The 13,140-nt window shown below is 37.2% G+C and overlaps 1 protein-coding gene across 1 annotated transcript; it reads left to right on the forward strand.

The window, feature by feature from the left end:
- The first annotated feature begins 1,045 nt into the window (after positions 1-1,045).
- Positions 1,046-7,426, forward strand: ZFP42 (ZFP42 zinc finger protein). The gene is made up of 2 exons (XM_036838894.1): positions 1,046-1,122; positions 6,075-7,426. The coding sequence occupies exon 2, from the start codon at positions 6,170-6,172 to the stop codon at positions 7,070-7,072; it is 903 nt and encodes a 300-aa protein (XP_036694789.1). The 5' UTR covers positions 1,046-1,122; positions 6,075-6,169; the 3' UTR covers positions 7,073-7,426.
- Positions 7,427-13,140: the final 5,714 nt, after the last annotated feature.

Below are 13,140 nucleotides of genomic sequence, written 5' to 3' on the forward strand. Positions count from 1 at the left end.
AATTCCTGCCTTCAGAAATTCACCTGCAAATAAAAATATTTTAAGGTAAGGAGCTAAGGAAGTTTTATATAACATCGATATCAAATGGACGGGGAGCTGGTATGCCTACTGGGGGAGATCAGGGAATAATACATTTTTTAAAAGTTTAATATTTCCCCCATTGGAAACGATCTTTTATTTTTTTCACTGGCATTTATTCTAAAATAACCCCCCCCCCAAAAAAAGAGTGGAGAACTGCTCCCAGATATATATGTGAATTTCAGGCAAGCATCAAGTGAAAATTTAAGAGGCTTTTAAACGCTGATTTGGTTTTTATTTTAATGGTCTGTGTACTTATATAAACTATTAAACTTCACTAGACCATGGCCAATGGTGAGCGTTAATTGACTGGTGCTTTCAAAGTGAGTTGTGTTACCTTTAGAAACACGAACAGTCACATAATGGCTGAAAAAGAAAAAGCAGTAATAGGAGTTTCTCTGCGACTGAGGGTACGGTGAGATGGGGGTGAAGTTTGGGGGAAGAGAAGGCACAGGGAAAGGCGAGGTGTGCATTCCACGGGGTAAAAACTGCCTCCGCCAAAATTTATTTTCTTTCATTGATATATAACTGCTTAAATTTGATTATACTTACGTTCATTTGTTCAGTAGAGATTTACTGAGTGCCTACCTCTTGCTAAAACTGGGCGATGGGGGTTCAAAGAGGTTTTCTCACGTGGCGGAGGCCCAATGACTGCGGCGCGGGGTGAGGAGTACGGGGGTGGGGGGTGGGGGGGAGTCCCCCCTGCCCCCCGACTTGGTTGAATGTGACCACGCGCTGGCAGGTCCGGCGGCCAACCCCACCCAGGCCCGGCGCTGAACCACACCCACCTCCACGCCCACCGCTGCCTGATCCCTCGACCTTCACAAGGTTGGTAGAGCCTTTCCTTGGAAATTCAACTAATCAAGGCAGAGTTGAAAAGTAGGTGTAGCCTGATGACTATGTCCATCAAAAGGAGGGTGGATCCAACCGGCGGAACGCAAAGAAAGGTTGATTCCAACAGCTGTCGGGAGCAGGAGTAGCAGCTTCTTCTACGTCTTACCTTTGAAAGGAATTGGAATAGCAGAGTGCTTCGCGGTAGCATGGGTAAGTCTTGTTCCATGGAACTGCTTTTTTCAGCTACTGGAGACGGTGTGTGTATTGAGCTCACTACTTAGGATGGATTTTTAACCGTGGATCCCGATCAAAAAGATTTTGAAAAGCACAAATGGGAAGCGTTTTATCATCCTAGAACCAGGTGGGGAGTGGACCTTGTCCAGTAGACTTATAGTGTTTAAACGGCGTTTACCTACGCCTATTTGGGCCACTGACCTCAAACTTTCAAAACGTAAAGGAGGAAAGTAAATACACTTTCAAGAAAGCAGATTCCTGGCTGAATTTTCCTTGAAGTTGCATTTTTAAATTTTGTTTTAAAAAATTGTATAAAATTGTATTGTAAAACTTTGTACAAATATTGTATCTCATTGCAAGAAATGGCTCGGTCTATTTTATGCTAAAATGTTTAAATTATTTATTATAAAGAGTAAACTTATTTTCCTTTCCTCTTCAGTTATCTCTGCAAATGGCACTACCATCCACCCAATTACTTGAGCAAAAAATTGGACTATTCACTCATTCTTGCTTCCTGTTTCTCTTACCCCCTTTATCCAACCCAACAGCAAGTTTGGAAGGCTCTATCTCCATTTTCCCTCTCTCCCTCCATTTCAGCTCCGCTGCTACCACATGCTCCAAACCACCAACATTCTTTTCCTAGATTACTAAATAGCCTGAGGGATTTTTTTTTGCTTTCACTCTTGCCTCCCTTAATCCACTCTTCACAAATCGGCCTGAGTAGTGTTTTAACCTAAATCACAGCGTGCTAATTTCCTTGTCTGAAAGAAACCCCTTAATGGTTCCCATTGGTTTGGGAATGACATGCAAATGGCTCTCTCCTGCACCGTCCTCAACCTTCTCTCAGACCTCCATGGTCTTTGTCCGCCATTTTGTGTAATAAGCATGGCTTTCATTGCCGTCCAGCAAGCTAATCCCTTCGTGCTTTCTGTTGCAGCTTGGAAAGAACACTCTTCTTCCACCTCTTTCAACTGGCTAATACTTTTCTTCTTTTTCAGGTCTGGGTCTAATGCTTCCTTGGAGGCCTTTACAGACATTCTTTTTAAAGATAGCCTCCCCTGCTTTTCCTCTTATTGGTTTCATTTCACAGCATTTTTCTCAACCTGAAATTATTTTATTTACCATTTTATAAAAACTTTATTTACATTTCTGTCTCACACAGATAAAAATGATATGAAAACCAGGGACTTTATCTTTTTCGCTGCTCTAAGGGTCAGCACCGCGGGAATTCCCTGGTGGTCCAGTGGTTAGGACTCCTGGCTTTCATTGCCGGGGACCCAGATTCCATCCTTGATGGGGGAACCAAGATCCCGCAAGCCGGGCGGCACGGCCAAAAATTTAAAAGAAAAAAAAATTTTTTTTAATTTAAAAAGAATTTTTAAAAAGGGTTAGCACCTAGAACAAAGTTTGGTACTAAATATTTGTCAAATGATTGAATAAGTAAATGATGCACCCTTGGAACTACTCCTATCACAATTTGAGAAATACAAAATATAGTATATAGTCTCATGACATTAAGTAATTTTTGTAACATCCTATACTATGTTTAACCATTACGTTTTCCATGTGGTTATTTCTACCAAAGGAGAATGTAGTTATATCAACAGGAGTATTCTCATAATAAATTAATAAGTTACCATTTCAACTTATACATTGTTCTCACAAGCTTGCATATTGTGTGAGAAATGGCATAATGCTCAGACATCTGACAAATAAGAATCTAGTTTAGAAAGGTAAGGGCTGTACTTGGACCCTGGTAAATTCATAAAGAAAAAACCTTTCTCTCAACCCTGATCTCATAGGAGATGTTGTACTAGATAACACCTTGGCATCACTGATAGACAACTTTATGAAACTTCTACCTTAAGCATGTCTAATATCCCAAATGAATTTCTAGTAAATTAATTTTATAGGATTGCTAAATCAGATATCACCAGTCTGACGACTAAATGCGTATTCATCAATTCATTTCATTAGACAAATCTAGTAAGTGCTGGGGCATGTGAATAAGACAGGAGAGGCCCTTGCTCTCTTAAAGCTTACAGTCTAGTAGGTAAGACAGGGCTTAAATAATCAGAACCAAGGGGCTGGTCAGTGTAAAATGGGGAGCTAGGAGAGCGTTTAGCCGGGGGACCTAATTGAGACTAAGAATCAAGGGAAGCTTGCCGGAGCAAGTGGTGTTTAGGCAGAGATCTGAAATGTAGGTGGGAAGTAAACCTCTGCATGCCCCATCTGTGCACATGCTCATATGGTAAGGGGGATAGAGAGTGGGTAGTTTGTTTTTTTTTTTAATTCTATAGTTTGGTATTTATCCTAATTTTTTTTTAATTGAAATGTAGTTGATGTACAGCAATATTATTTAAGTTACAGGTGTACAGTATGAGGTTAGGTAGTATTTTGTCGAGAGGAAAGAGCATGGCACTTTATTGGAAGGAGACTTTATTATGGCTGGAGATGAAATAGGAGAACTGGAGATGGCAAGAGATAAGTTTGGAGAGAAAAGCTGGAATCAAACCAATTGTAGCTATTTTAAATGGACTAACTGAGGGAGGGAACTGTTGTGTTCTTTCCTACTTAAACTTTAGATCTAGCAATTTTGCTCCAAAAGTGCTTGCTATATGCACTAATATAAAATGAAATGAAAATTATTTTTTAGCTATGAGAGCATGATTTTGTTAGGCAAATATTGCTGGATACAGTCTCCCTGGTTTATTTCACCTTTATAAAGGACAGAATAAATAACAACACTTGTGCCACTAACATTATTTATATATTATATATTAGGAATATAACATACAAACAGCTTGAACATATTTTTTTTTAAGATTTTTTTTGATGTGGATCATCTTTAAAGTCTTTACTGAATTTGCTACAATATTGCTTCCATTTTATGTTTCGGTTTTTTGGACATGAGGCATGTGGGATCTCAGCTCCCCGACCAGGGATCGAACCTGCACCCCCTGCATTGGAAGGTGAAGTCTTAACCACTGGACTGCCAGGGAAGTCCCTGAAAATATTTTTAAATAGCCACATTTAAAAATAACCTCCTCAAAAGAATCATACTATCTATTCTTGGCAAAAGAAAAAAAATACAATAAAAGCAAAACATGCATTTCAATTGGTAAGGGAAGAGGTTTAAATGTCTTCTTAAACATAAGTATGTATATTACATAGAAATATATATTTATTTATATTATATATGCATATATTTAAGAAAACATTTAAACCTCTTCCCTGAGCAATTTATATACAAATATTTGATTTATACTTAGTTAAATATATATCATGAAAATATTTATATATTTATTTGTAAATATGTATATATAAATGCTTAAGACATTTTAAAATCTCTCAGCAGTTTTTAAATATCATATATAACATTCATATATATTTTATATAAGTAAATATATAATTTATTTAATTTGTAATTTATATAGTATATATTTACATATATATGTGTATATATAGTGTTTAAGAAGGCATAAAAGCATGTTTTGTTTTCATTCTATGTATTATTTTACCAAAAGTAAATGGCACAAACTTTTTGAGGTGGCTTTTTTTTTTTTTTTTTTTTTTTTTTTTGGCCACGAGGCATGTGGGATCCTAGCTCCCCGACCAGGGATCAAACCCGCACCCCCTGCACTGGAAGGCAAAGTCTTAACCACTGGGCCGCCAGGGAAGTCCCAAGGTGGCATTTTTTAATGTGGCTATTTAAAAACATTTTCAAGCTGTTGATTTTCATTCCAGTACTTTCACATTTGCTCCTTTTTAAAAGCATTTAATTTTTGTTCCTACAGCAGGACATCAGGATGCTGAAATTAAGAGATCTTTTATAAGACACAATTGTAACATTAAGCAAAGGACTCCTAGAAAGAACACAGTATATTCATGCTGTAACTTTCATAGTACTACTTATAGATTTTTAAGAAAAGGATCAAAAACCACTCGAATTCCCCTGTGCCTTTATTTTGACGTGCACTTATAAGAGATGGCAATGCACAGATTTCACATGGCTTATTCTCTGAATCCCCATCTTATAGAACAAGGGTGGGCAAACTACAGCCATGCACCAAATCAGTCTCTGCTGTGCATTGCCCATCCTCTGTGTACTGTCTGTAGCTGCTTCTGTGCTACAGTGAGATTGAATAGCTATGACATAGGCCCTAGGGCCCACAAAGTTTAAATCAGGCTCTTTACAGAAAAAGTTTGCTGCCCTTGGTCTAGAATAGTACCTGGCACTTAGCAGGATCCAACATCTACTTATAGAATGAATACAAAGGTAAACTAACAGTAGCTCACATGAGTGGTCAGCATTTGGTCTATGCCATGAACTGTGCTAAGCACTTTAAATGCAGTATTTAATTTGAATTTCACAAAAGTGTTACATAAGAATAGGCATATCTTGCTCCCTCATCTCCTTTAAATTTTTAGTCAGCTGCCACTACCTCAGTCAAGATTTACCTGGAGCTCCCTATTTAAAATTGCAAATCCCTGCTTTCTACCGGTCCCTTGGCTTATTCTAGAGCGCTTTGCCTTATAACATATGATGTACATTACTTATTTATGTTGTATACTCCATGGGGCATACATTACATATTTGGTATAATATATCTATTCACTGGTATGTCTCAACCCATGAGTAGCCTAGAATAGGGCAAGCACATAGTGAGTGCCCAATGAACATTAGGTGATCAGTTAGGGAGGTCAGATAACTTATGGGGGATATCCAGGAAAGAAATGGTTATGACCCATGTCTTACGTACATATGTCACAGCTAATTCTCTTAGTCTCTTGCAGAGTTAGTCAAAGATGTAAATGTAGTGATTCTATTATTGGAAAGTGAGTTCTAGGCCATTTTTTGAGGTCATTTTCTGACAATGGCTCTAATATTGGAATATATTTTACCTAATGACTACTATCTCAAACAGGTGCTTGCTGAAAACAATTCACGTAGATCACTCCTACCCAGAAGTGGTTGCTCTATCCTGGTGCAAACCTTCACGGAGGGAGCTAGCAGGACAACATGGACCAGAAACTGAAGAAATGGGAAAAGACACGTGGCCAGAAAGGGCTTGGTAGAAGAGCTGTCAGTGGGGACAAGTCACTGCCAGCCCAGCAGGAACCTCCTGACACGACGTGGACCTTATGTGATGAGGATGTGTGCTATGAGACTAGCTTTCGGGTTGTTGAAGAGGATTCCTTCTCCGACTGTTACATAGAATGCATAATAAGAGGTGAGTTTTCTGAACCTATCACGGAAGAGGACTCACTTCTTAAGTCCTTTGACTGTCTGAAAGAAGGATCAGAACAAGAGCTTTCTCAACAGGCTCTTACGGCAAGCTCACTTCTTGAACGTTCCTTGGAATACATGAAAAAGGGGGCAAAACAAGAACTTCCTCAACAGTTTGGTGGAGAGAATTCACTTCTTGAGTCTTCTGAGTACATGACAGGCAAGAAGCTTCCTCCTAGAGAAATACCCAGCACTGACTTTTCAGATCCTCAACAGCTCACAGCATGCACTAAAATGAAGCCAAGTACAAATAAAGAATATGATGCTCCAGAAAAAATTGTTTGTCCTCAGAGTGGATGCCTAAGAGAGTTCAAGAATAGAGCATCCCTGAGAAAGCATCTCCGGGTTCATAGTCCCCGAGATCACGTATGTGCAGAATGTGGGAAAGCCTTCAAGGAGAGTGCAAAACTAAAAAGACATTTTCTGGTTCATACTGGAGAGAAGCCATTTCCGTGTACTTTTGAAGGGTGCGGAAAACGTTTTTCCCTGTCCTTCAATTTGCGTACACATGTGCGCATCCACACTGGGGAGAAACCTTTTGTATGTCCCTTTGAAGGCTGTCGCAAGAAGTTTATTCAGTCAAATAACATGAAAGCGCACCTCTTAACTCATGCAAAGGCCAAAATGAGTCAGTGAAAGAAGATGGAAAATAATCCTCAAACAGGATAAGCATATTAACAAAAGAGTGATTGGCAACAAATATGCCTCATTGATTATTGTTTCAGGAAACAATTTTTAAATCAATATTGCCACCCTACAAGGTATATTTTTTTTTAATGTTACTAGGATAGATGCTCCTATACTCTGTGATCTTATTTTAGAACTTTGTGTATAAAATTATAGTGCAGTTCCAATAGTAATGTCAGTAATGAACTTACTTCAAAAGCATAATCCTTAATATATGACAAATTGGATTTTTGGATATGGGACTTAATATCTCATACTATAAGTACGAAATTAACTTTGCTTTTAAGTTTGTAGTTTCCAACTGTTTAGCTTTTTCCTTTTATACTTCTTAATACATATAATTCTAGAGAATGAAAATTTTACAGTAGATTGTCAATAAATGAATTAGTTAAAATTTCTTAAGTTAAATATATTGTTTAATCATTTTATTTTTTATCATTGTATCAAACTATATTGAAATCATATAGTAGATGTAAATGGTTATTTGATAGTGTCAATCCATTTGAATCCATTTCAGATATTTTAAAATAAAAGGAAATAAAACCCCAGAAATGTACTAAATCTGTATTAAAAAACCAAAGAAGTATGCATTAAAAAGAGATGCCATTTATTTGTCTTCAGAATTAGCAAAGCATGGCAAAAATTGATTGTTCGGTATCAGTGAGGTGTCAGGGGGAAGTTGCTCTCCTACAAGGTCGGTTAAGGGATGTTGTCACCCGCCATTTGGGGAGGGGAGTGCTAGATCAGTTTTCTAGGGCTGCCATAACAGTACCACCAACTGGGTGACTTAAACAACAGATATTTATTGTGTCATGGTTCTGGAGGCTAGAAGTTCAAAAAAAGATAATGGCAGGATTGGTTCCTTCCTAGGGTTGTGAAGAAAAGCTCTGTTCCAAATGTCTCTTCTTGGCTTGTAGATGACTGTTTTCATGTTTACATGGCATTTTCCTGTATCTTCACATCATCTTCCTTCTGTGCATGTCTCTGTTCAGATTTCCTCTTAAAAGGACACCAGACATACTGGATTAGAACCCACCCTGATGCCCTCATTTTAACTTGGTCTATAAAGATGCCCATCGCCAAATAAGGTTACATTCCAAGGTACTGGGAGTTAGGATTTCAACATGGATTTTTGAGTGTACATAGTTCAAACCATAACGTGTACTTTTTTAGACCCAATAATTTCATTTCTAGAATTCCATTCTACAGAATATGTTCACTAATGTACAAAGATAATTTGTTCAAGGATTTTCACTAGAGCATATTTTAATAGTAATTTGATTCATAGCTTAAATGTCCATTAAAAGGGAACAAGTTGCATAAATCTTAATACCTCTATTCAATAGGAAATGTGCAAATATCCTTAAAGGAAACTTGGCTGTAAAGGGAAGGAAAGAGGTCCACAGCCAGAGGGAAGCCACAGAGTAGGAGGAAGTTTGATGTTTAAGATTTAAGACACCATTGGAGATAATGGTAATATGTACCATAAACAGCTTTTCAGGAGAAAAAAAAGTCAACACACAATATAAACAAATCAAATTTAAGATTAATCTTGCTTTTAGAAATGCCAAAATGTAAAAATACATAAGATTTTTTAAAAAGGAAAAAAAAAATCAAGGACTTTTTTACTTAGGAATGAGCTAATTATTACTGTGGACTATTATGGAAATTTAATTTTTTATTTATAATATATTTGGTGTGGAATTTATACCATCATTTCTATAGAAATGTGGGTCCAGAGTCTCTAAGTTAAAAGGAATACAGGATAGATACATAATCCATTCATAAATTTGGAATTTCCTCTGAATCAAACACCTGAGTATAGAATTTAGGATGACAATTTGGTGTTTGGTCAAGATGATGAATCATATGTTTGTCTGGTTTTTGCTTTGACAGCAGTATATTTAATTTGATCCTCTAGGAATTTCTATTCCAAAGTTGAATTAGAGTTGCTATTAGAATAACACCTTTGAGGACTAGGTGAAAGGCACTAGGTAAAAGGCGGGATTAAATAGAAGTCAAGACTAGATAAATTCATTGGCGGGGTTTAGGCTGTAAACTTGAGACCTGGGACTAGGGCATCAAGAAAGATCAAGATTGGCTTCCCCTGTGTGTGGAGGCTGGTCTGCTTCTGGAGACAACCCTGTCTGGAACTGAAGGGGCCAGAGTCTCAGTATTTACAACCCTAACGCGAAAATGTACAAGGAACATCAATCTGAGAAAGTGCTTGTGTATCTGGATGCCAAAGCTTAGTTAAATTCTGACTTGGGAACAGGACATTAGTTGGCTAGTCTCCTAACTGTATTTTTGTTTGTTTTTTTTGTTTGTTTCCAAAGAGGAACCCTAAAATTGCTAAGAATGTAACAGGAAGAAAGAATGTGGATATAACGAAAAAAGAAAAGACGGGAAAGGAGATTAGCTAATGAGGATATGTCATCTGAAATCTTTGTTAATGTTTCAGAAAAGAAATGTACATATACTTTCCACATTTGTATTTTAAGTAAGAAGAATGAACACAAGATATGTGAATACATAATCCAGAGAAAACTACAAAAGAAAATCAATCCATCTAGATTTTTATATCTCCAGATACTGGCATTTTACAAACCCCAAATCCTGATGAATAAATAAACATTTTTGTTTTCATGCTGGTATTTGGATTCATGGCCTGTATCTTTTTTTTTTTTAATGGCCAAAGGTTAACAGTTAAAAGGTAACACTAGAGAAATACATTCTACAAAAAAACTGAAAATCTTAAGGCAGAGCTCATCACTGTAACAGGGCATAGTTAGTTGGCACTTAATAAATTATGGAATGAATAAGTGTAAAAATGTAGCTTAATATGCTTTATAAAGTTATCAAAATTATATGTAATTCAGAAACAGCTAATAAAACATTACTTGCCTTTACATAAAATCTGGTTACTCCAAAATAAAGGTGGAAACCACAGAAGTGTTTAATTACCTCTGCATACATCAGCTCTTACTCCCCAAAAGTAATCACCACTCAAAAAGGATTTTTTTAACTGTTATATTGTTTGATCATTTTTGTTAATAGTGAAAATTATCTTAAATCCCATTATCTTTTTTTTTTTTCTGTCTTCCTCCTCTAAAAGGGACAGGAGACTGAGGGTCTGTTCAACTCCTAACATCTTGGATAATGAAGAACTGTCCTGCCCTGAGAATTATGTCTACCAAGGCTGTGATTAGATAGTTAGCAATGTGTTAAACCACTTACATTCCTACTTTAAATTAGTTTATTTTATTCTCTGTGATATGTGCACAGGTCTCCCAAACAGTCATACTTGATTTCTGTATTTTGCCTTAGCTACAGTGTGCATTGGTGGACATGAGATTTCCATCCTATTCTATCCAGAAAGAATTCTGTACAAAAGCAGAATTGTCAGATTCTTATATTACTTTCCTGCCAAATAGGCATATGCAGAAATCTGTGTGTGCTTATGTTTTAATTACCTAATGTACTAGCTCTGACTGAATAAACTGCATGACTACATCCTACACTGGACACAGAACAGTGCAAGTTATATTAAAAAGCCATTATATTTGCAACTCTGAGCAAGAGACTATAATTAAAAGGCAATTGGATGAAATTAGCTTTGAGAGTACAAGAGTTTAAGCAGGATTTGGTAAATGAACATTAACAGTTAACATGTGCTTTTTATTAGGTCTTTTGCTTCTTCTATGACCCCAGGGTTGCATTTCTTTGATGTCAGTGGATCAGACATGTGAAAACACCTGTACAAAGCTGTGCTTTACAATGTGGCTAAAGTTATATCCATAAAAAAAGCCAACATAACTTTTGTGACTTTAGTAAATCAAGGTATTAGGTAGGCTAGAATGATATCCTAGGCATTAACAAACTTTTTAATACCCCTAAGATCTCGGTTATGTGTCATAAAAAGCATACTACATGCTTCTTGCAACTCAAAATGTTGATCATAAAATACACATGCACAAATCAAAGAAGTAATACAACTTTAGAGAATTTTGATTATCATGGCCATTAAATAGTTTAAAAGTTGTTAAAGTTATACACAATATGTGTAGTAGCACCCCATCTTTATCTAAGGCAACCAATACATTTGCAAACTGCTGAGGACTTAGCATGGTACTTACTGATACTTGGCGGGATGGCGGGGAGCAGTGGAAATCTTTGTGCTTATCAGATACATATGCCTAAAAGATCTTATAGTTATGGCAGATTACGGATGGCTGCAAATTCTTTGCTACTCTTCCAGTTGAGAGTTGGGGTCTATGTCCTTTCCCCTTGAGTCTCTGCTGGTCTGCTTTGATCAATAGGGTATGGTGTAGGGACTTCCCTGGTGGAGCTGTGGTTAAGACTCCATGCTCCCAATGCAGGGGGCCCCGGTTCGATAAGGAGCCCACCTGCTGCAACTAAGACCCGGCGCAACCGAATAAATAAAATTTTTTTTTAAAATAGGGTATGGTGTAAATGATGCTATAATAGCTATGCCAATTCCAGGCCTAGCTTTTAAGAGGCCTGGCAGCTACTGCCTTGCTCTTGTAGAAACCAATTGTCATCTTAAGAAGTATGACTACCCTAAGACCACCATCCTGGGAAAACCAGCAGCTGTTGCAGCAGGAGCTGTTGCAAGCCACTTGCAGAGGCCCAGTAGGACAAGACATGGAGAGAGCAAGGCAAAGGAGTTATGAGGTGCCAGGCGTGTGAGTGAAAGAGTCATCCTGGAAGGCTCATCCAGCCCCAGTCACCCCAGGTGACACCAAATTAATTATAGGGCCTAGATGGTCCTTTTCCAAATTTCTGACCCACAAAATGATGAGTAAAGTGAAATGATTTTTTGACATAGTGACTATAGTTGATAATTTGTAAAACTGAAATTTGCTAAGAGTAGAACTTAAATGTTCTCACCATATACATGTGTGTATATATATATACACATATATGATCATCACAATGTACAACTGAAATATCTTACAATTTGATTTGTCAATTATACCTCAATAAGACAGAAAAAATAAAATGGTTGTTTTAAGCCACTTGAATTTTGGGGTTAGTTCATTATGCATCAATAGATAACATACACTCCACTTCAGATATGTAATTTGAATTCTATAGTCTCTGCTTTATATTTGTGTGTTGTGTGTATATATACATATAGGTTTTACCATATGATTAGTTGATGTCTAAATTCAAAAGGAATTTTTTATTTTATTTTCAAATTTATATACTAGACCTATTTTCAATGTCATACAATGAAGTAGTGATCGCCTTTTCCTAGACTAGTAGAGACATATATTTGGTGGACTATCTAAGGAAACTGCAGCTGACTTTAATAAAATTAAAACTCAGTCTCAAGGTTGGTGGAGAGAGATCTCCACCCAGGAGGAAACTTTCTCTTGACCACTAATCCTGTCATCCTGGGCCTGCCACTTTCCCCTGGACAGAATCCCATTAATTACTGCTGCTACCACCACTGTCCTTAAAGAATTATGCTCCCCTTTAACTCAGACCCAAGCTCCAGCTCTTCCTTTACTACTTAACAGTAAAAATGAGATGAGGCTGGAACATCAAAAGATCCCATTAAAGACAAGGATAACAGAATACAGCTTGTTTTCTCATGTCACAGGCTTCAGAGAGATCTGTTTCGGAACCCAGAGTTAAGAAAAAAAGCTCCAGTGATTCTTTTCATTTTCACCTGAGACCTGGTTCAGGTTTTTGGGTGAGGACCCACTTATTTCCCTAGCTTCTAACCTCAGTATATCTAGATGTGGAATTTAACTAGAAGACCCCTAAAGTTGTCCCAGATGGGGGTATAGGGTGGACATGAGAGATAACCTTGAAGAGGTTAGCAAGGGACAAATTTTGAAGGCTTTAAAAATCATTTTAATGAACTAGAACTTTTTCTTATACTCAATAAAGGAAGCATTAAAGGCATTAGCATAGGTAACATGATCAAATTAACTTTTTAGAAAAATCATTTGGGGTGCAAGGTAGAAGAGGATTGAGGAGTAAGA

Source organism: Balaenoptera musculus, chromosome 21, assembly GCF_009873245.2.
Source record: "Balaenoptera musculus isolate JJ_BM4_2016_0621 chromosome 21, mBalMus1.pri.v3, whole genome shotgun sequence".
In the NCBI taxonomy this organism is placed as follows: Eukaryota; Metazoa; Chordata; class Mammalia; order Artiodactyla; family Balaenopteridae; genus Balaenoptera; species Balaenoptera musculus.

Bases quoted from the DNA above. Each gene is read 5' to 3' on its own strand.
- ZFP42 (XM_036838894.1), top strand. From the start codon at position 6,170: ATGGACCAGAAACTGAAGAAATGGGAAAAGACACGTGGCCAGAAAGGG.